Genomic DNA, 23,099 nt, shown 5'->3' with positions numbered 1-23,099 from the left:
AAAACAGCTTCTAGTATTGGTGCTTGCTCACAGAGACGTTTGGAATGTGGCTCCACCTCTCCAGTGGAAGCCGGAAGAGGCTCCAGGTGCGGCTCCTTGCCTGGAGCTGCTCCTGTAGCCCTAGAAATATATTTATATTTATAAAATTTATTAATTACTATATTTTTGCGTCTATTATTTGTATTTTTCATGATTTAGTAGTAAATCATTATTATTTGCCCTAGCCCGCTACAGAACAACCGGTAGGCCAGGGCTGGACGGAGGAGTGGTGTTCTCTCGCACAACCGGTAGGCCAGGGCCGAGTGAGAGAGCGGCGTTCTCTCAGACAGGACGACACCGGGCGGCGGATGTGGGAGCCGCTAGAGATGGGGAATATGATCGTCGGCGGGAGCGAGCGGTGTGAGCTTCTTCAGCGAGGGCTCACCTTGCACTCGCTCGAGCGAGGAATAGACGCCCCCATGCACCTCTGGTGTTAGGACGCCCCCGGGCAAGACGGCAGCCATAGGAGCGGGAGTAGATGCAGACGAGCGATTTAAATCTTTGCATCAGCTATTTAATACCGTTAAATTGACAAAACTAAACAAACCAAGTAAATACTGGTTCCATTTACATTACCGCTGTTGTTGATTCTCTTTACATTTGCGTTAACGATCTTCGAACCAAACACCACCTAAATGTTTAATTGCTTACACAGTTAAACCAGTAGATTAGGTACAAGCTAGTTCCCCAGTTTCACAAGCTGTTTTACCATAGCCTGCACGAACTAACAATCCACGAGATGCACCATTTCCTAGCTTTTATGATTCAGCTATTAACAATTCAAGATCCTAACACGCCCTTTGTCGATTGAACTCAAACGTCTAATTTGATAGTGTGATATCTCTGTTTTCGATAGACAATTGATTTATTTGCTTGTAGTGGACATTTAGGTTTTCGATATAAGTCTCGGGGGTCAACAACACTGATCTCATTTTCTAGAGCAAAGCTGCCATATATAATATATTTAAAACGAAAGGTATATAAAAACAGTTGTATACATTGTAACCTACACATTGCAAAATCGAAACCAATATAATTTTTCAAATTCAGTCTCCAACGATTCGACCAAAATTCGGAGCAATAGCCACGGAGATCACGAATTCCAGTCTTTTCATTACTACACGGCCTAACACAGGGAACCGCGACATGCTAATTTTAAAGCCACGGATCTTACAAAATTTCGGTTGGAGAAACCATGCCGTGTTTCAAGAAACCAGAGTACTTCTAGAGATTCAGGGACATTCGTTTCAAAAGGAAAAGAAAGAGATTCAGGGACATTCGTTTCAAAAGGAAAAGAAAGAGATTCAGGGAGAATAATGTTAGTTCCGGACTTCCACTGCAAGCTCAAGTTTTAGAGTTCACAGGAACTAGGGTACAACTGGATGAACTATGTTGCCAAACTATCTTTCCAAGTTTGTAAGAAGCTAATCCTGAACAACACTATCATTCTGACTCTCATTGCGAGCTTTAATTACATTGTGCTCCGTCTCACAGAGAGTGGTGGGGTAGAGCTGGCATTACCATCTCACTGACAAGCCCAAGAATTATTATATAAACTAATAGGCTGTGGTCTCCAGGCCAACAGAACATGAGCAGAAAAAAAATTACAGGACCTAAAAGTTACTCCCTCACAGAGAAGACCTTCACTAGCAGCTTGAATTTTTTTTTCACTAACTTTAAGCATCAACTCTTGGATCCTCACCTGTAGAAGCCACACTGAATGCTGCAGAAATTTGAAGATAACATGAGCAAAACAAAGAACCGATATGGTTTCAATGAACGGATGTTGCTCAATAACCACATGCACCAACAAATTGGTGCTAGCTATTGACAACTTAGAGACAGAAATGCATGCAAGTCCAGGACAGGCAGAGCCGCAGAGCCTTATATGCTTCTTGTTTCCATGCGGTAAGTTGCTATTTTAAGATGTTTGGACTTGTTTTCTGCCTAATGCAAGATTGTCATGTACGCCACATAACAGTCCAAAATACTGTTACATGCATGACTGAAATAATTGCATGTCTCGGAACCTTTTTAATCTGAATAAGCTACGTTGTTCTTTTTGTCGATGCTATAAGGTCGTGTTGGCTGAAATATTTGCCATGCCACTTCCATCGTAGCGTTTCTTTGCTCCATGATCAAGCCCTTCGGTATGAGCTGATACATTGCCATCTACGCACTATTGAAAGGTGAACAATTGCCAAAAGTTTCAAGTTTTTATTCAGATTTTCTGGAGTCGGCTTTCAAATTTGAAAGTATTGGTGATTAGAAGAACCTTTTAGATCCCATTAAGGCATTAAGTGACAACATTACATTGTTCCGATATTTATGATACATTCAAAAATTAAGGGGCAATCCCTGTTGCAGATAATGTGATGTGGAGGAATTAACTAGTGTGGTTGTTCTAAAGAAAAGTAGAACCAGTATGTCTGCATCACCATTCCGCATGAGGTTAATCATGAAGGCACTATATCCATTATTCATTGTGTAGCTAGGTTTGCTTCTTCTGTGGTGGTGCAGCACTATCGCGCTATACATATTAGAAGTCCAATATTCATTTGTGTAGCTAGGTTTGTTTCTTCTTGGTGGTGCAGCACTATTGTGCTATACATATTAGAAGGAAGCTACTTAAGAGCTTGTTCGGTTAATCACCTCCATAAGGCCTTGCTCGGTTTGAACGGGATTGGAGGGGGCTGGGAAGGATTAAATCTCCAACAAGTCAAAATACCCCCTAATAATCCCTCAGGGCTTGTTCGGTTAATCCCCTCCACAACAGGAATGAGGGGTAATTTGACTTGTCGGGGATTTTCAATGTACCTGGACAATCCGATAGGGGTTGTCAAGGTATATGCAAATTCTTATTTCTTTATTTCATATGCTTCCAAGACAGTTCAAATTCCGGTCACATAGTGACATTGTAAACATATGGCACCCTACAGGTTTTGGTGATGGAAGGTAATATACAAGGACAAAATATCCAATGCCATTTTGCCCTTGACATGTAAATTATGTATAGGAAGGGTCGCACACTTTTAAAAAACACATACAAATATTATTGAATTGTGCCACTAATGCATTCAGAGTGCTACTTTCCTTATGAAATTAATCATTTGTGGACTTCTTTCTGAATCAAAAGGTTATACTAATTTAATACGCTTTGGTATTCCAAAGTTAACGAATTTGATGATAATGCTCATGCTTCTTGATAGTTGAAAGTGAAAAGGAGGCGGTGTTGTTGTTTCATATGGAGATAGACCATGAAAATTTGTGGCTGCTACCGCAAAGGCATAATATTGGGCATGAGATGTGAATTGTTGCAAATCGTGTTTGACTAATGACTACTAAACAGCACTAACTTGTCTTCCAACAGACAGAAAATCCAGAGAAACACCTCCATTTGTTTAGCATAGATATCCAGACAATTTCAAGAATGGTCCATAATAAGTTGAAGAAAACAGGCACTAGGTAGCGGTAACACTGCTTAATTTGACATTGTAATATTCCACTGCCATAAATAAAAACTAGGTACACGCAACACTGTTTCATATATATGCAGCATATGGTATCATCCATGTTTTCATGTTACTATAACTGAAACACTATCAATTCAAAAATATTGTGAAATCAAAGACTCAGCAGAGGTGTACCTGGAGTATAGAAGCTGATGTACGGAATAATTTCATCCAGGCCATTGACCCCTTCTGCTTTCCTGAAGTGCATGGACTTCAAATCAGCAACATAGAATCCATTTTTAGTGCCCAAGTAGACCATACCACCACCATCCGCAAAGCCAACAGCACCAAATGACCGCGCGAATTTACCCTCAGGGACCAGCGTCTTGTGATCTATGACTCTGCTCAGTGTCCATCCCATATCTCCTTTCGGATCAGCCTCCCACAACCACAGGTGGAGTCTGGACCTCTTGATAGTGAGGCATCCCAGCCCACCACCCTCTGCAGTCATGATCACGATGCGCTGATTGGATTTGGACATAGGCGGTGGGTGAATCACAGTCATTTCCCGTGTGCCCAAATCGTACTTGAGGATTCTAGGCCCAGTGATACCCGAGATGACAAAGTAGAGCGCGTTCCTCACATGAGCGCCACGCTCCATCTCAATAAGAAAAGCAGCGTGTGGAGCAGAGGTTGGCTCACTCCAGGCATCAGCTTCGGATGTGTACAGGTAGGCGGACGTCCCCGCAGGGTGAGTGGCGACGAACACCACGGTGAAAGGCTCGCGGCGGCAGTCGAGGTGGTCGCAGCATTCCGCGCAGAGCACCGCTGCATTGAAAAAGTGCATGTCTGCGAAATCCGGCAGCGCGGGCAGTTCCCGCAGCTCGTCCGCGACGGGATCCCAGACGGCGAAGGCAGGAACGCCGGCAGGTTCGTGCCAGGGCCAGCACGGCTCGCTGCAGAGAAGGACACGGCCGTTGCGGGAGTCGAGCGGTCAGCGCGGGGCCGGCCGGAGGACCAGGCGGGGATGAAGCGGACGGTGCCTTCGCCGATGTCGCCGACGAAGCCTCTTCGAAGAAAGCCCAGCACGGGTGGCTTCGGGTGGAGCTCGCGGAACCTGCGGCGGAAGCCCGGGCCGGAGACGAGGCGGCGCCAGCGCTTGCACGCGAGGGCGGCGCGGACGAGGCGTGCGGGGTCGTCCGGCGGGACGCGGACGAGGATCTCCTCCACGATCTCGTCCGGCAGCGGCGGGGGCGGCCGCGCGGCCATGATGCGTGGCCGGATTCGGAACCCCCGGCGGCGAGCGAGGGTTTGGTGCTCGAGTGTGGGGACAGGGGAGAGAGAGAGACAGGGGGGAGCAAGCTGCGCACTGCGTCTCTGCCATGTGGGACCACGCTGCGACGTCAGACGGAAGTTGCTCCTATCGTTGGGGTTGCGAATTCTCGGACGAAGTTCCCGTGCAGTCACTGCACGTGCAGTGACTGCCGCTGACACGTGGGCCCCACAGCACATGGGCCCACATGTCAGCGGCAGTTACTGCACGTGCAGTACCGCACGGGATCTCAGTGCCGAATTCTCAGAGCCGGCTTATTGCTTGATTGGCTTCTAATTTTTACTCGGACTGTGTTTAGTTCGCGAAAATGTTCGGATTTTGTTACTCTAGCACATTTCGTTGTTATTTGATAATTAATATTTAATTATGAACTATTTAGGTCTAAAAGATTCATCTAGTACAAAACAGTTAAACTCTGTAATTAGTTATTTTCTCAACTGCATTTAATGCTCATGTATGTGTCCGAAAATTCGATGTAATGGGTATTGTAAAAAAATTTTGGGAACTAAACATGGCCTCAGCTGAAATCGTATGAGCAATCAGCTACTCCCTCCTTCCCTGTTTATAAGGCATACACGTATATCAAGATTCAAACCTTGTCATCTTTGACCAATAATTTGACTATTAAATTTTTATTTTTATAATGCAAATTTCATATGATTGGATTCATAATCAAATATATTTTACAATGATTATAAGTTTATAATCAAAAGTGATATAATATATGATAAATAAATGGTCAAAGTGTTGTTTAGAAGACCGTGTCATGTTCCACCATGCCTTATAAACGGGGAAGGAGGGAGTAAAATCAACAATAACAAAGTAATCACCCCCATTATTACACCCCCACTAAATTCAATTACTAGTTACTACACTAATCAACGTTCGTCTAGATGGCCTAAACGGCTGTCTAAACGGTAAACAGAGATAAATTGTGTTGTTTAGGCTACTAGTAAAATTGCCGCATGTATTTGGAAAATTTTGGAGACAGGTGGATCCATGGTACCTATAATTAATTACGTCCATTTCGGCAGAACATGAGCTATTGATCAAACCTATAATTTGATTATTGTGATAAAAAACTTTAATCAGATAACAAAGATTACTAGCTTAAATCTCTCTTACCCCAAAGTAGAACCTCACTCATATTGCAAACCTGCACAAAGTAAGAACTATAAGAAGAAAAAGGCCACGAGACTTATTATTAGCAGGTAGAAAAAATCAACAAATTAAGACTATTCAATTGTTATTTGCAGCTTTGTAATACGTTTGATCTAATCTGAAGGTAATAGTGGCCTTTTCTTACTCATCTTCCGAACTCCAATCCTGAAAATTCTCATGATCTTTCATAGAGAAGATATCAAATATAGAGAATGACATATTAACCGCAGATGTAGCATTCTATTTTCGTGGATGAGTATAGCAGATGACTTCATCTAGGAATATAACATCACATCTTAATCTAATTTAATTAAATCCTGAACTATCAAGCACATTATTCAGAAAGGCACACTGTTGCTCATGAAAAACTGAGGATCCATGAAATTATCAAAGCAAAGATAAGAAATGTGAAAAATGAGAAGATGAGAAATATTATTAACAAATTTTATTTAGACAACTCATGTTTTTTTAGGGAAAACTAGGGCGGGCCAGGAGCTAGCCTGAATAATTTTATTGATGCGAGGTTTTGCATACAATCAATTTGAGAGGGGGGGGGGGGGGGGGGGGGGTTAGAAAGAGAGTGTGTTTACAGCAAAACTAGGTTACATGTCCCCACTCGTTTGCCCAGCGGTGCAAGTAGAGAGAGTCTTCCGGCTTCGCAATAAGCCCACAGTTGGAGACCAGCAACAACCGCCCTTAGGACCTGGGCGATGGACTGGTGCTCTCTGCGGAAAACCAGAGAATTGTGAGCCTTCTAAATGTTCCACAGAAGGGCCGTGATCACCGTGGAGGCTGACTTAGGGGACGCCCCGTCCACCTCCGGTGCTCCCCAAATATCGTGAAAGGATGCAAAATGGGGAACAAATCGCCAACCAATTGCAGTCCACACTCTGCAGGCATTAGGACATTGAAGTAGCAAATGATTTTGATCCTCCACACACATGCAGCGGCTGCAGAACGGGAGCTCCACAATTTGGCGCCGATGTAGTAGGCAGGTGGGGAGACGACACCGGTGAAGAAGCCATATAAAGTGTCACTACTACATTAATCTTTACAGAGGTGTGCAAAATTGGTTTTCTGAGACGGGCACAAGAAACGCTTCAGACCTAAGGTCATAGAAAATGAGCATTTTCTGAGGCGGTTTGGTGCCCGCCTCAGTTAATCAAATAAAAAAAGAAAAACCGTGACAGGCCCGCCGATCCCATCACGGGCCCGACGAGCCCATCTGGGACGCGCCGCCGACGGACGTGGCAGCCGCCGTCGCCTGCCGCCGCCACGGTGGTCTGCCGCCGCACGGACGCCCCCTTCGCACGGCCGCCGCGTGGCCCTCCGCGCCGTCGCCGCACGCCCTCCGCGCCGCCGACGCACACCCCCTGGTGGCCGGATCAGGCGCTGGGGAAGGCCCGATCCGGCCCCTGCTCGCCGGATCCAAGCGCCGCCGCCACACGGCCGCCACGGCACACCCCCTCGCGGCCGCCGAAAGTCAGTCCGGGGTTGGGGCCGAGCGGCGTCAGGGCCAGGAGTCTGAGGGCGAGAGAGGGAGGGAGGGAGACAGAAGTGAGAGAGAGAGAGAGGTGGGGGGAGAGAGATATGTTAGGGTTTGGCTGGGGTATGGATTTTAATGGGCTCGGCCCATTAACTGAGGCGGTCACGTTACACATGACCGTGTTGTCGGTCAAAACCCACCGGCAAGTAGCGACATGCAACACGAAGAGCCGGGAGGTCGCCGGGGAGCTGGCAGGCATTGCTCCCTCGTCAACGGTCCGCAATTCCAGCACACGCCGCGGCTTTGGAAGACGCAGGGCGTGCCACCTGACCTATACCCGATCAGGAAGGTGCGAACGTGCTTTCAACGATTTGCCTACATACACAAACACGTGGAAACGTAAGTCCGAGTCGTGGTTGGCTCCCCGGGACGACTCTTGCATCGGCTTTAAAGAGCCGATCGAGTCCCGGTGTCAGATTGGATTTGCTTGTATCCGGATATTGGTAAATAAAGCAAATAACTGTAAAGCTGCTTCAATTAAATCTAACTAATCTAATCCACGACGGTAAAAGCCTCACTGCTAGATCGGAGCATCCTACACGTAATTAGGCCTAATGAGCGTAATAGATAACCAAACCTTAACCAGAAAAGAGGCCTAAGAATAAGCAAAAGCCGATTCCCGGATCAATCCCTATTAAGATCAAAGAAAAGCATCTAATACGTCACCGGATCATCCAACCCGTTTGCAAGGCCTAACCTAGCAGATATTACGCCAACTCTTGAATATAAGAGCAAACCATAACGGACTAGATCTACTAGATATAAAAGAAGCAGGGTGTTATCTCCGTGCGACTAATTCTATGCAACAAGAATTAGCATAAGATTGAAACGTGACTTGCACAGAGATAACATGATATTCGTAGATGATAAACAACAAAAGCACAATAGATCTACTAAAGCCATGCTACGAACATCAGGATAACTAGCATTACTCGCCATCAAAAACGCTTCAGTACGAGTAATACCAAGGTAAAAGCAAGAACAACGCTACCCTGATCGCAAGAAGCGATTAGGGCAGCATGGCGCTTACTTGGATCAAACTCTAGAATTAGGGGTGGCGGTGCGCCGAGAGTTGTTGATTGCAAACGTGATGACGTTCTCCTTTTACGAATAACATAGGGTACATATTTATAGTCCAGAGACTTGGGAAACAATCTAAACTAATGTGTCCATATCGAACTCTAACCCAATATGAACTAAATCTAAAGATACATGGCCCACATGGCCCAAATGCTCACGCAGGAGCCAATTCGTAAGCCTCCTTCAACTTCTTCATTAAGCCCAACTCACTCACGGCCCATTAATTAACCTGTTAATTTATGGCGATAACAGACCGCCTCTGTTAATAAAAAATGACCGCATCTGTTGTTGATGGGCATTAACAGAAGCGGTTATTTTTTGTGCCCGCCTCAGATGCCTTTTTTAAGTGCCTCGCAAAATCTAGAATTATAGTAGTGTGTTTGGCACGCGGCATGGCTGCATTGTGCCAAATGGAGGATGTGAAAAGTTTGACAGGCAACTTCTCCATATGCCAAGAGTAAAAAACCGATGAAGAGAAAGGTTGGAGTTGCTTTCCAACACCTCGTCGATCTGGGACACCCACAGATGGCACGACAGCTTGGAGGGCCGGCATAAGAAGTTGCAGTTCACCTGATGCCGCAGAGGAGAGCCGGTTTTGCAACGGCAAGCTCCAGCTTCCATTGACAAAGGAGAGGGTGATGGAGATGTTTGGGCGCTGGTAGTGTGAGTAGAGGGCCGGGAGGGCTGATGAGAGTGGCTGATCACCAAGCCACCTGTCTGTAACACTCAAGTGTTAAACTTGGGATTAACTAGATACTTAGCAACGTAATTCGTTCCGTTGCAAATCGAGTCACAAATCGAATCAAAACTCAGTTTCATTTTCTGGAGTCGGGTGGACCCGGATGCTCCGGGTTTTAACCCGGATACTCCGGATTAACCCGGATACTCCGGATTTCCTTCCGGATAGTCCGGACCTGAAGTGTTATATCACGCATTTTGGCCTTGTGACTATTCCCACACGTCAAAACACCGTTCACTTCTCCTCTCTTTCTCCCCCACGAGCTCTCCCCCTTCCCTAAGCCATAAACTCCAAAATTGCCGGTTACTCGCGAGATGTATAATTATCTTTATACTTCAGTGTTGAGATATAGAAAGCCATGTGGAAATGATAAAAATTTGAGACCGGACGGGGAATGATGATGAGATATAGGTATAGCAACCGGACAGGATTCCTGGTGTCTTAGCCCCATCTGTGTCGATTGAGGACCGTACCGTTGTTGGCCCTGCTGATCATGTTTGAATTGTACTAACCGCATGCCAGGAGTAGGAGGTAGTCGAAACCGGTAAGCCTAGTACTGCCTTGCTTCGAAAGTACAGGACTCCTTCCCACCCCCTTAGGGTAGTCGAGTAGTCGCGGAGAAATGGGGATGCATGTATTTACTTTTGGTGGTCTCACGTTGAGCTCGGCTGACTATACGCTGGCGGGGTGGTCCTGTAGTTCGAGACGGGGAGGGGAATGCTTGGTGTGTGTGGTCCGACGGGGCTTATGCGTGCTGTGTTGGTTAGGTCCACCTTGCAAGGTTAAAACGGATCGATTCGCCGTCAGTTGCTCTCGGACATGAGCACCTTGATCTTCAAGTCACATCGTAGTAAGGAAGTGAAACGAAATGATATGATAAATGTTGATGTTTCTTAATCAATTATGTTTTCACATTGGTTGTTATAGACATGCAAACCATAGATATTTAGCAAATCTATTGCTTTAATTTGGAGCCAAAATCTCAAAATCAAGGATCTACTTTTAGATGCTTTTCTGCAAAACAAACTACCAGCCAGAAAGTCTTGCATGTCTAGATATGTGGGCTAAGTATACCCATTAGCCGGGTAAGTCTTGCTGAGTATTAGTTGCTCAGGGCTTTGTTGCAAAAATGATTTCAGGACCCGCACACGTAGACTTCTGTTCGTCTTGCACCAAGTTCGTTTGACTGGACGCGGATGGGTGGAACGTCGAGGACCCAGGCGTGTAGCTTTGGAGAGTATGGAATTGCACACTCGTGGGCTGAGTGTGTAATTCATTTCCATTCTTATATATTGTAGTTGGCAGATTCCATATTTATCAAACTTTGTATAAATGGCAGACACACTTGTATATTATTATGTATTTCGAACTCGGTTTGTAAACTAAATGTTTCATAAGCATATGGTCTTTGTATTTTTAAGTATTGTGTTGTGCTCGTACCATCTGCGCTAACCCTCGCGTGAGACTACCGGTGTTGTTTCGATCGGACTGTGGGTTGAGAATGGACCGTCAAGTTAAACTATTAAACTAAATGTGCCCGATGTGTTCAAATGATGACCATTACACTTAATTTAGAGTTTTAATTTGGTGCTTCCGTCACACTGTCATGCCAGAAGGAGGTAGTAGCTCCATCACCAAGGAAGTTAGATCAGCAGTCCCGAAATTCCTGAAGAAGGTTCAGTAGAGATCTCCAGGTTAGGGTGTCCAGGTAGTGCTTGTCACCAAGGTCCCGCCCAGCACCACTCCCATACATACGGTGGAACCATTTCTGCCAAGAGGTCAAGGGTTCCAGATGCAGTTTGGCCAGGAACTTAGCCAGCAAACCACGGTTTTGTCTGCGCAAGTCCTTGACACCTAAACCGCCCTGTGGTTTGTCAAGACAAACTGTCGATCAGGCCACCTTACATTGCCCTCCATTGCAGGTACTGTCACCAGTCCAAAGAAAAGCCCGCCTCTTTTTGTCAATGGCTTCAATGGTCCCTGCAGGCAACAGGATAGAGCACATAGGATAGACAACACGGGCACTGAGGACGGCATTAACAAGGGTTGTGGGACCACTCGGGGTTAGAGATTTTCCACACCATCGTGGAATGTATCCCTCCACAGCTCTGAGGATCGGTTGCAAGTCTCTGTGTTTGATCTTGGTTACAGTAAGAGGCAGTCCAAGATAGGTTTGTGGAAAGGATGCAACTGGGCAACCACAAAGATTGAAGCCAGCTGTTCGACAATGTCTTGTTCAACTGCAATGGGCACAAAGGTACTCTTCTCATAGTTGATAGCAAGACAGGTGTAGGAAGAGAACTGATCCAAGATGTCCTTCAGAGTGGACAGCTACACCGCGTCGGCCTTAACAATGATAAGGGTGCCATCGGCGTATTGGAGGACAGGGCATGTAAGGTCATGGATAAGAGGGTGTTCAAGAAGACCTCTTGCAGAAGCATCAAGAATCATACGCTGCAGGAGGTCAGCCACAATGATGAAGAGATAAGGAGAGAGTGGGTCACCTTGTTTCAGACCCTTCCTACATTGGATCCACCTGGAGAACTGTAGTCTAACTGGATTGATTGAGGAGGGAGATCCAGTGTCTCCATCGTGGAGGAAAACCTTTAGCTGCAAGAATATCATCCAAGGCTTCCCAACAGACTGAATCAAAAGCTTTTCTGAAATCCAACTTGAGAGCCACGGAAGGGGCACGACGCTTGTGGCAGGCCTGGACAACGTCAGCAGCATAGATGAAGTTTTCCGCAATACATCTGCCTTTCAAGAAGCCTATTTGATCACAGTGAACCAGGGAAGGGATAAAAGGTTGCAGCCTTGTAGTCATCCCCCTAGTGCAGATCCTGGTGATGCAATTCTGCAATGAGATAGACCGGTAGTCCTTGGGATGCAAGGCTGGTTCTTTCTGAAATGAACATGGCACCATTTATGTCATTTCGAGTGATTTTGGTGATCGAATGACAACACAACACTTGGACTAATATGATTGTTAAGATGACCATTCTCAGACTTTTAGGTTCAAGTGATGACAAAGAGAAAGACAAGATAGGCGTAGCAAGGCCTGAAGGACTGCCCCTACGGGGGTTCCGCTACCCGGTTAGCGGACGGGGGTCGAGGGGGAGCCGTCCCTCGCGGGTCTCAGTGCAGCGCCCTGAAAGCTCTTCGGTCGGTAGCACCGGAAGAACCGACGCAAGAGCATCAGTGCATCCGATGGTAGTCGGAAGAACCGACGCTATGGTATTTTGGTGCAGAAGGGAATCGAAGCCAATTCAGCTTATAGGCACCGGATGAACCGATGGTTCAAAAAAGGGGCATCGGTGCATTGGACGTACTGTGTTCCAGAGACGATGCAAGCCGAGCAAGAGTCAAGTCTTCAGCACCGGTTGAACCGGTGAGACATCGGTGCATACCATCGATGTAATGACGTCAGTAGAAGAGTTGAGTGCTGTGAGTGACCGGATTAACCGACGGCTAAGCATCGGTTCAACCGGTGGTCACTGTGTCAGTTGTCAGGAGTTCAACGGCTACTTCGGGTATTAGAGTGACCGGATGAACCGACGCTACCCCTGCCAGAGGCATCGGTTCATCCGATGATACGCAGATTTTCTGCTGACCGTTGAAGCAACGGCTACAAGACTTGGTGGCCTATATATACGCCTCACCCCGGCCATTTGAAGATAGCTGGAGTTGCTGGACATCCCACACACACCCAAGAACATCTCCAAGCCATACAAGAGCATCAAGATCATATCCTTAGCCCTTAGCACACTTTGAGAGTGTTGTGTAAAGGTTAGCTCTTAGTGAGTGTGATTGCAAGGTCTTGAGCCTTTGTGCTGTGGTTCTCTAGTGAACCAAAAACAAGAGCTTGGTGCACCGGCACCTTGGAGCTTTGAAGCTCGCCGGTAACGTCATCGACCCTCCAACTTGGTGTGGAGCGGCGACGACACTTTGTGCAGGGGACGTGGAGACCCCCATCCTTTGTGGAGAAGCTCCTTAGTGGAACTCGGGGCCAAGGTGACCGTGATTGTGTTCACGGAAGAGACTTGGTGGCCAAGTAGCAATACTCTTAGTGAGTGCTACAACAACGTGGATGTAGGTGTGCCTTTGTGGCTAACCGAACCACGAGATAAACACCCGCGTCAAGAGTTTGCTATCTCCTATCCCGCTCATTAAGCTTCCACATTTCTTACTAGCAATATGTGTGCCTTTACTTTCATAGAATAGTTTCTTGATAGGAAAGGCTATAGGTTGCTAAATTCTTTTGGGATAGGGTTTCACACTAGAACAACCTAGTTGCACATCTAGATAGCATGTTTTAGTTTAAATTTTGTGCAAACTAGTTGGAGCCATAGGTCTAAGTTTTATTAGTGCCTAATTCACCCCCTCCCCCTCTTAGGCTAGAGCACCCGATCACTTTCACTTTCTTAGGCAGGAGAACTAGGTATGCCTTGTTGATACGCTGTAGTTGAGCAGTGCCATTGTGGAAATCAGTCAAGAGCTGCATGAGTTGAGGAGCCACCAAGTCCCAATTTTTCGTGAAGAACAGGGGTGAGAAGCCATCTGGGCCTGGAGCAGAATCTGTTCTCATGGAGAAAAGAATCTTTTTTTCAGTTCACCCATAAAGAAAGGAGAGACCAAGGCACTTGCTTGCGACGAGGTCAAAGAGGAGGTGGACACCAGTTCATGGAGGTTTGGCGGGCTGGCGAGCAAGAAGCAGGAGTCCCTAGCAAGCACTTGTAGAAATCATACAGGATAGCAGATTTGCCATCATGTGAAATGACCAGATAGCCATCACCGGCGGTCAAAGCGGCAATCTGATTTTTCCTCAATTTGATTGTTGCAGATAGGTGATAGAATTTGGTGTTAGCATCACCAAGCTTGCAATCCTTGATTTTCCCTCTTTGTCTCCAGTATAGTGATAACTGTTTAGCTTGTTCTTGGGCAGCCGCCCGAACAAGAGATGTGAGAAGGAACTCACCATGTGACACAGGCCGGCACTCTTCCAGCAAGTCCATCATGCCAATAACAAGTGAGCAATTTTGCAAGATAGCAGTGGGGTATTGGAGAGACTTCTGCCACACCTTTAGGTCCGATCTTGTGCGTTTTAGGCAGAGGCAAAGCTGGGCAGTGCCGTAGGCCACAGAGTCGGCAGCACTCAACCAAGCAGATTTGACACAGTCAAAGAGCCCAGCAATGCGAGGCCAGTTGTTGTTGAATCTGAAATATTGGACCGGGGAATCGTGGTAGCAGCCGTGAGGAGAACCTGGCAATGGTCCGAAACAGCTGCAGACTTTGAAGTAACTAAAGAGTTTGGAAATTCCACATTCCAAATAGCATTCACCAGGACCCGATCAAGCTTGACAAGAATGGGAATTCTGGCGGTTGGACCAGGTGAAGCGCCGGTCCTGAAGTAGAACTTCAACAAGCTCGATATCATGAATCGCCTCATTAAAAAGAGCAGCCTCGCCAGCATTGAAGTTGTCATTGGACCGTTCCTCCGGGCCTCTAGTGATGTTGAAGTCCCCAAGGACCAAGGTCCACCCAAGGCCCCTGGATACCAGCATGAATGAGACAGAGTTCATCCAGGAAGGCAGTTTTGGCAGCATGATGGCAAGGTCCGTAGCAATTTGTAATGGTCAAGTAAAGACCAGAGGCAGGAAGCATGAAGGAGGTGGTGAGGGTGTATTGGCGGGGGGTTGAGTCAAGCAGAACCAAAACAGAGGTGTTCCAAGCAGTCAAGATGCCACTAGAAGCACCATCTGAGTTCAAAGAAGAGAAGCTGGCTGAATGCATTCCTGGAAGGAAAGTAGCAGCTTTGAAATGGTTGATGTCCGACAGCTTAGTTTCCTGGAGGCAGATTACAAAGGGTGGTAGTCGTGGGTAGGCGAGACGAACACTGTCACGCTTGTCTCGATCACCCATACCACACACATTCCAGGAGAGGATGGAGATCATCAGCTTAGCTCGATCCATAAGTAAGGTCCTGTTTAGTTCCCACTCCATAAACCCGTAAATGCAAAAAAAAAAAAACGTCATATCGAATGTTTCGACACATGCATGGAGTACTAAATGAAGTCTATTTACAAAATTTTTTGCATAAATGGGCTGTAAATCGCGAGACGAATCTAATGAGCCTACTTAGGTGCTACAGTAACCATCCGCTAATTATTAATTAATTATGGATTATTTAGCATCATTAGATTCGTCTCGCGATTTACAACCCATCTGTGCAAAAAGTTTTGTAAATAGGCTTCATTTAGTACTTTAAATTCGCAAGATTTCATCGCAAATTTTTTTTGCAAAATATCTAAACACGGCCTAAGATTGTTCAGCATGAGAGGCCCCAATATATACAGCAGAAATACAGTCAACCTAAAAGCAGAAAGCAGCGATGAGCAAGCGGGGTTCAGCAGCTGCACAAAATACACATCCAGGGCAGCGACCCCTGGGGCAGGGAGTCGGCAGGGTTCAGCAAAAGTTAGCCCTATTACAAGGATCAACGCTTCCGCAGTGAAGCAGCAGCCAAAGCAAAAGCAGACTGGAACAATCCATCCTTGAGAGGCAGCATCAGTCCAGCATGTCAACAACAGCGGCACATGATCCATCGAGCGCAAGCTCCTGGAGCTCCACCTCGAGGACTGGCATGCACAGCAAAGCAGCACCAGGTCCTCAATACGCCAAGCCGGAACCAGTGGGGCGGGAGCCGGGGCAGGCAAGGGGGTGATGTCGCCGTCGTCGCCTTCAACGGACGCTGCGGTGGGGGTGGGTGCCGGAGCCGGCGGCAGAGGGGTAGGTGACCCCATCTTGCGCTTCTTGATGCGGACCGCAGCAGCAGCAATGGACTCCTTGGCACCCAGCTGAGGCAATCGCTACGGCGGCGATCCACCAGGGGGAGTCGGTCGCCGATGATGGGCACGTCGCAGCGCAGGTCCGGGGAAGCGGGACGAGGTGGGGCCATTGCAGCAACCGAAGGAGGGTCGACGGAGGACATCAGTGGAACAGGTTCCGCGCCAGCGATGGCACAGCCCAGGGCAGTGTCATGGTCCGGCCGCGGGAGCCCCTCGCACAACATGGCAGCATCCTCCAGGGTGCAGTTAGCTGGAGGTGCCACATCAACGGCAGCACAGACGACAGCGACAGAGATCGTGGTGCAGGACTTGGAACCAACAGAGCAAACCTGATGGAGGAACCCAACAGAGGCAGAGCAAAGGTTGACAACAAGCATCCTCTGGTCACCACGGACATCAGTACGCAGTGGCTGAAAAGGAATCTTGAAGTAGAAGCTGTTGCCGTCGACATCATCAGCCCAGATCTCGTAGTAGGCCCCAGTGCGAACCCGAACATCCACCTTGGTTGGCTTGTTCAGGATGGGGCGACCGAGCACCTCCGGGAGGATGACTTCGCCACGGTGGCGCCCCCAGACAACTTATGTGCCTAGCCAGATTTCAAGAAGTAAAAGAGGGACATAAATTACTTGTTCATTTGCAAATCTATAATCCACAAAAGTGATCCTGAGCTACAAGCCTTGAAATGTTAAGTAAAAGATTGAGGAGGCATTATAGGGGGGACAAGATGATTTTTAGTGACAATACTCAAGGTGGAAGTCTGTGTTTCAGCACTGTATCATAGAAAAAAAAAGAACCACCAAAGTGGCGGATATCAGTTTACTACAACTTAAGAAAATTTGATATCCATAAAGAAGGAAGACAAACATTAAGATGTGAAATAAAAGAGTTCATGTAAGTTACAACATCAGGAAAAAAATCAAGAATTGAAGATGATTTTTTTTATATGGATTCAATTTGTTTGATCCATAAGGGAATGAATAAGGCTATAAAGCATTCGATCGAACAGCATCAGTGCGTCAACGAATGTGTGCCAGCATCATGCTCACCATGATTGTCCCATGCCCCAATGCTGAGCTTGCTTGCATGATTCATATCATAGGAGTGTTTGCTCTGTGGATCAGAGTTGTCGATGCTGGTCGGTGGCTCCGACGGGCATTCATCTGCCATGGCCTTCTTTGCACGGGTCCCGCTCGCCGGCGGGGGCGCGGGTACGACTTCTTGTCCTTGTCCCTCTCGCCCGGCGTCGCACGCAGCCACCATTTGAGAAGTAAAGAGCTAATGGTTCTTCCGCCAGAGATCAACGACCACGTACGACTTGAGGTACCTATCCCCAATGGCGCGGGACATGGCCAGGACGCCAAGCACGCGCGCGCCCTGCAAGAAGATGACCGCCAGCCCGCAGCCTCGGTCTGCTCCTGCTCCTCGGGCTTGTTGGGCTTGTGGTCCGAGGACAAGGCGATGGGTGCCGCGTCATCGGCCCCGCGGCAGAGCACCGCGCGGGAGTTGCCGTACTGGGCCACCACCACCCAGCGCTCCTCCACGATGGCCACCACCACCCAGCGCTCCTCCACGATGGCCACCACGGCTGTGGAGCACACATGGTCGCACTTGTGCGCGTCGTACCGGCAGCTAGCGCGCCAGCCTCGCGGAGGTAACCTCGGCGTCCATCCGCATGAAGCACCGCTCCATCGCGGCGGTCCAGGCCGCGGGCTCCCGCTTCGCCACCGGGCCATCCTTGTCGGCGCCGGCGGCCAGTTCCTCAGTGGCTCAGTGAGCAGCTCGAGCATCCGGTCCCGGCACGCCTCGGCGACATGCGAGCAGCCATGGTCGCTACCTCCCGGCGCCACCGGTGGCGAAGGCCTCGCGCACGGACACGACGTCCTCCTCTCCGTCTTGCGGTCGGCCACCGAGGCCAACCCATGCTTCGACGCCACGAGCAGGTCCCCTGCCTCCACGCGTCGCTTCCTTGTGACCGCCGCCGTCGAGCTGCCCCACTGCTCCTTTGCGGGTCGGGCTCGGCCCCGCGACGGAACGGCCTCGATCCACTCCTGCTCGTTGGGCCCGGCAGCTCGTGCCACCACCCAGTCCTCGTCGGCGCCGGCGGCCAGCTCCTCAGCGAGCAGCCACCCGAGGACGCGCAGGTGTGAGCGGAACGGCGCGTCTGCGGCCATGCGGTCAAAGAGGGGCGGCCGGGTACAACCGCATCGGGTGAGAAAAAAATAAGTTTTGGCAAAAACATCCTCTAACATTCAATTTATATGGGTCTGCGCCTCCTTTCACCCTCTCTGTCTGACACGTGGGTCGAGCATGAGGGGTATGTCGGGCTCGATTTGGGTGAAATTTTTTTGTATAATTTTCAATTTTTATAGTATAGATATAGAATAGAGATAAATGGTGATTAAATAGTTGACCGTTTAAACGGTCAAAAGATGGGATTAAATGCCTAAATAGGGTAAACGCAACAAAAATAAACATTATTAGACAGGCTAAGCGGCCATTTATTTGTTACATGCATAAATATATATTTGTACTTGATGCCTTGATCGTTTACATGCATAAATAATACATATATTTGTTAGAATAGTTATTTTTGAAGCCTTGAACATGCATATTATGATGATATAATACAAAACCATTCAACCCGTCTAAACACTATTCAATCTGTTTAAACGTTAAATCAAGAATGACTGACTATTTAGTTTAGGATAACATTGCTACTAATAGATTTATTGAACCTTACTTTGACCTTTGGGTGTGCGCAACCGCTGCTGCAGCAAGCTCTACACGGGGAACCGCGACATGCTAATTTTAAAGCCACGGATCTTACTAAATTTCGGTTGAAGAAACCATGCCGTGTTTCAAGAAACAAGAGTACTCTTAGAGATTCAGGGACATTCGTAGTCAGGGACAATAATGTTAGTTCCAGACTTCCATTGCAAGCTTAAGTTTTAGAGTTCACAGTAACTAGGGTACAACTGGGCTTACTATGTTGCCAAGCTATCTTTCCAAGTTTGTAAGAAGCTAATCCTGAACAACACTATACTATCATTCTGACTGTCATTGCAAGCTTTAATTTCATAGTGCTCAGTCTCACAGAGAGTGGTGGGGTAGAGTTGGCATTACCATCTCACTGACAAGCCCGAGAATTATATAAACTAATAGGCTGTGGTCTCCAGGCCAACAGAACATGAGCAGAAAAAAAATTACAGGACCTAAAAGTTACTCCCTCACAGAGAAGACCTTCACTAGCAGCTTGAATTTTTTTCACTAACTTTAAGCATCAACTCTTGGATCCTCACCTGTAGAAGCCACACTGAATGCTGCAGAAAATTTGAAGATAACATGAGCAAAACAAAGAGCCGATATGGTTTCAATGAACGGATGTTGCTCAGTAACAACATGCACCAACGAATTGGCGCTAGCTATTGACAACTTAAGAGACAGAAATGCATGCAAGTCCAGGACAGGCAGAGCCGCAGCACCTTATATGCTTCTTGTTTCCATGCGGTAAGTTGCAATTTTAAGATGTTTGGACTTGTTTTCTGCCTAATGCAAGATTGTCATGTATGCCACATAACAGTCCAAAATACTGTTACATGCATGACTGAAATAATTGCATGTCTCGGAACTTTTTTAATCTGAATAAGCTAAGAGTTATTCTGTTAAACTTTGCTTGTTCTTTTTGTCGATGCTATAAGGTTGTGTTGGCTGAAATATTTGCCATGCCACTTCCATCATAGCATTTCTTTGCTCCATGATCAAGCCCTTCGGTACGAGCTGATACATTGCCATCTACGCACTATTGAAAGGTGAACAATTGCCAAAATTTTCAACTTTTTATTCAGATTTTCTGGAGTCGGCTTTCAAATTTGAAAGTATTGGTGACTAGAAGAACATTTTAGATCCCATTAAGGCATTAAGTGACAACATTACATTGTTCCGATATTTGTGATACTTAGACCACCCCCTCTAGCCACTCCGACCCTAAAACCCAGGTGTTAGAGTGGGGGAGAGGGGGGGCTTTATCACTGGACCAACATTCCCCCTACGGCGAGCGAGCCGCGCCGCGCCGCGCCTGTGGCTGCTGGCTGCTGGTTGCTGGCTGCTGGTCTCAGCGAACCCCGCAGGGGAAATCGCGCAGCGGAAGAAATGCGTGGCCGGTGGGTTTCGAACCCGGGACCTGGCTTTGATACCAACTTAGACCACCCCCTCTAGCCACTTCGTAAACCCAGGTGTTAGAGTGGGGGAGAGGGGGGGCTTTATCACTGGAGTTAGTGATACATTCAAAAATTAAGGGGCAATCCCTGTTGCAGATAATGTGATGTGGAGAAATTAACTAGTGTGGTTGTTCTAAAGAAAAGTAGAACCAGTATGTCTGCATCACCATTCTGCATGAGGTTAATCATGGAGGCAATATATCCAATATTCATCGTGTAGCTAGGTTTGCTTCTTCTGTGATGGTGCAGCACTATCGCACTATACATATTAGAAGTCCAATATTCATTGTGTAGCTAGGTTTGTTCTGTGGTGGTGCAGCACTATTGTGCTATACATATTAGAAGGAAGCTACTTAAGAGCTTGTTCGGTTAATTACCTCCTAAGGCCTTGCTCGGTTTGAACGGGATTGGAAGGGGCTGGGAAGGATTAAATCTCCAACAAGTCAAAATACCCCCTAATAATCCCTCAGGGCTTGTTCGGTTAATCCCCTCCACAACAGGAATGAGGGGTATTTTGACTTGTCGGGGATTTTGAATGTGCCTGGACAATCCGATAGGGGTTGTCAAGGTATATGCAAATTCTCATTTCTTTATTTCATATGCTTCCAAGACAGTTCAAATTCCGATCACATAGTGGCATATTGTAAACATATGGCACCCTACAGGTTTTGGTGATGGAAGGTAATATACAACAAAATATCCAATGCCCTTTTGCCCTTGACATATAAATTATGTATAGGAAGGGTCGCACACTTATAAAAAACACATACAAATATTATTGAATTGTGCCACTAATGCATTCAGAGTGTTATTTTCCTTATGAAATTAATCATTTGTAGATTTCTTTCTGAATCAAAAGGTTATACTAATTTAATACCCTTTGGTATTCCAAAGTTAACAAATTTGATGATAATGCTGATGCTTCTTGATAGTTGAAAGTGAAAAGGAGGCGGTGCTGTTGTTTCATATGGAGACAGCCCATGAAAATTTGTGGCTGCTACCACAGGCATGAGATGTGAATTGTTGCAAATCGTGTTTGACTAATGACTACTAAACAGCACTAACTTGTCTTCCAACAGACAGAAAACTTGTGCAAAATTATGAAGACTCAAAATTCCAGAGAAACACCTCCATTTGTTTAGCATAGATATCCAGACAGTTTCAAGAATGGTCCATAATAAGTTCAAGAAAACAGGCACTAGGTAGCGGTAACACTGCTTAATATGACATTGTAATATTCCACTGCCATAAATAAAAACTAGGTACACGTAACACTGTTTCACATATATGCAGCATATGGTATCGTCCATGTTTTCATGTTACTATAACCGAAACACTATCGATTCAAAAATATTGTGAAATCAAAGACTCAGCAGAGGTGTACCTGGAGTATAGAAGCTGATGTACGGAATAATTTCATCCAGGCCATTGACCCCTTCTGCTTTCCTGGAGTGCATGGACTTCAAATCAGCAACATAGAATCCATTATCAGTGCCCAAGTAAACCATACCACCACCATCCGCAAAGTCAACAGCACCAAATGACCGCACCAAGGCACCCACAGGGACCAGCGTCTTGTGATCTATGACTCTGCTCTGTGCCCATCCCATATCTCCATTAGGATCAGCCTCCCACAACCACAGGTGGAGTCTGGACCTATTAATAGTGAGGCATCCCAGCCCACCACCCTCTGCAGTCATGAGCACGATGAGCGGATTGGATATAGGAGGTGGGTGAATCACAGTCATTTCCCGTGTGCCCAAATCGTACTCGAGGATTATTTTATGCCCAGTGATAGCCTTGAAGACAAAGTAGAGCGAGTTCCCCACATGAGCGCCGTGCTCCCTCCAGAAAAGCAAATCAGAGTGCGGAGCAGAGGTTGGCTCGCTCCAGGCATCAGCTTCGGATGTGTACAAGTAGGCGGCCATCCCCGCAGGTTGAATGGCGACGAACACTACTGTGAAAGGCTCGCGGCGGCAGTCGAGGTGGTCGCAGCATTCCGCGCAGAGCACCGCTGCATTGAAGGTGTACCTGCCTGGTAAATCCGGCAGCGCGGGCAGTTCCCGCAGCTCGTCCGCGACTGGATCCCAGACGGCGAGGGCGGGGAGGCCGGCGGGTTCGAGCAAGCTCGGGCACGGGTGGCTGCGGAGGAGGACGCGGCCGTTACGGGAGTCGAGCGCGCGCCAGCCGCGGCGGTCGGCGCGGGGCCGGCGGGAGGACCAGGCGGGGATGAAGCGGACGGTGCCGCCGTCGCCGTCGCCGTCGAAGCCGCTTCGAAGGAAGCCCAGCACGGGTGGCGTCGGGTGGAGCTCGCGGAACCTGCGGCGGAAGCCCGGGCCGGAGACGAGGCGGCGCCAGCGCTTGCACACGAGGGCAGCGCGGACGAGGCGCGCGGGGTCGTCCGGCGGGACGCGGACGAGGATCTCCTCCACGATCTCGTCCGGCAGCGGCGGGGGCGGCCGCGCGGCCATGATGCGTGGCCGGATTCGGAACCCCCGGCGGCGGCCGGAGCGAGCGAGGGTTTGGTGCGAGAGGGGGAGGGGAAGGGGAGTGTGGCTGGCTCAGTTGGTCCAGTTCAAGCAGCTCGAGGGGGGAGCGTCTCTGTCATGTGGGACCACGCTTCGACGTCCGACGGTAGTTGCTCGAATCGTTTGGCTTGATTGGCTTCTAATTTTTGCTTGATTGGC

General features: G+C 47.7%; 2 protein-coding genes and 1 pseudogene across 4 annotated transcripts; all 3 read right to left on the bottom strand.

Moving 5' to 3' along the window:
- Positions 1 to 1,284: 1,284 nt before the first annotated feature.
- Positions 1,285 to 23,099, bottom strand: LOC120659610. 3 transcript variants are annotated; one of them, XR_005669117.1, is made up of 3 exons: positions 22,906 to 23,099; positions 3,687 to 4,782; positions 1,285 to 1,762 (listed from the first exon to the last, which is right to left on the bottom strand). XR_005669117.1 is itself a non-coding variant. In XM_039937806.1 (2 exons), the coding sequence occupies exons 1-2, from the start codon at positions 4,336 to 4,338 to the stop codon at positions 1,716 to 1,718; spliced, it is 699 nt and encodes a 232-aa protein (XP_039793740.1). In that variant the 5' UTR covers positions 4,339 to 4,782; the 3' UTR covers positions 1,285 to 1,715. The 3 variants fall into 3 exon arrangements, 2 of the variants coding, with proteins under 2 accessions (XP_039793740.1, XP_039793741.1); XM_039937806.1 differs by lacking the exon at positions 22,906 to 23,099; XM_039937807.1 differs by lacking the exon at positions 22,906 to 23,099 and having other exon boundaries at positions 1,654 to 1,741.
- On the bottom strand, positions 16,978 to 18,366 carry LOC120662328 (annotated as a pseudogene).
- LOC120659609 lies at positions 19,097 to 22,977 on the bottom strand. The gene is made up of 2 exons (XM_039937805.1): positions 21,797 to 22,977; positions 19,097 to 19,515 (listed from the first exon to the last, which is right to left on the bottom strand). Exons 1-2 carry the CDS (start codon positions 22,881 to 22,883, stop codon positions 19,469 to 19,471), a joined length of 1,134 nt encoding a protein of 377 aa, XP_039793739.1. The 5' UTR covers positions 22,884 to 22,977; the 3' UTR covers positions 19,097 to 19,468.

This window comes from Panicum virgatum, chromosome 2N (genome assembly GCF_016808335.1).
Source record: "Panicum virgatum strain AP13 chromosome 2N, P.virgatum_v5, whole genome shotgun sequence".
NCBI classification, from domain to species: domain Eukaryota; kingdom Viridiplantae; phylum Streptophyta; class Magnoliopsida; order Poales; family Poaceae; genus Panicum; species Panicum virgatum.
Note: the sequence above shows the minus strand (reverse complement) of the source record. Positions and strands in the feature narration are given on the sequence as shown.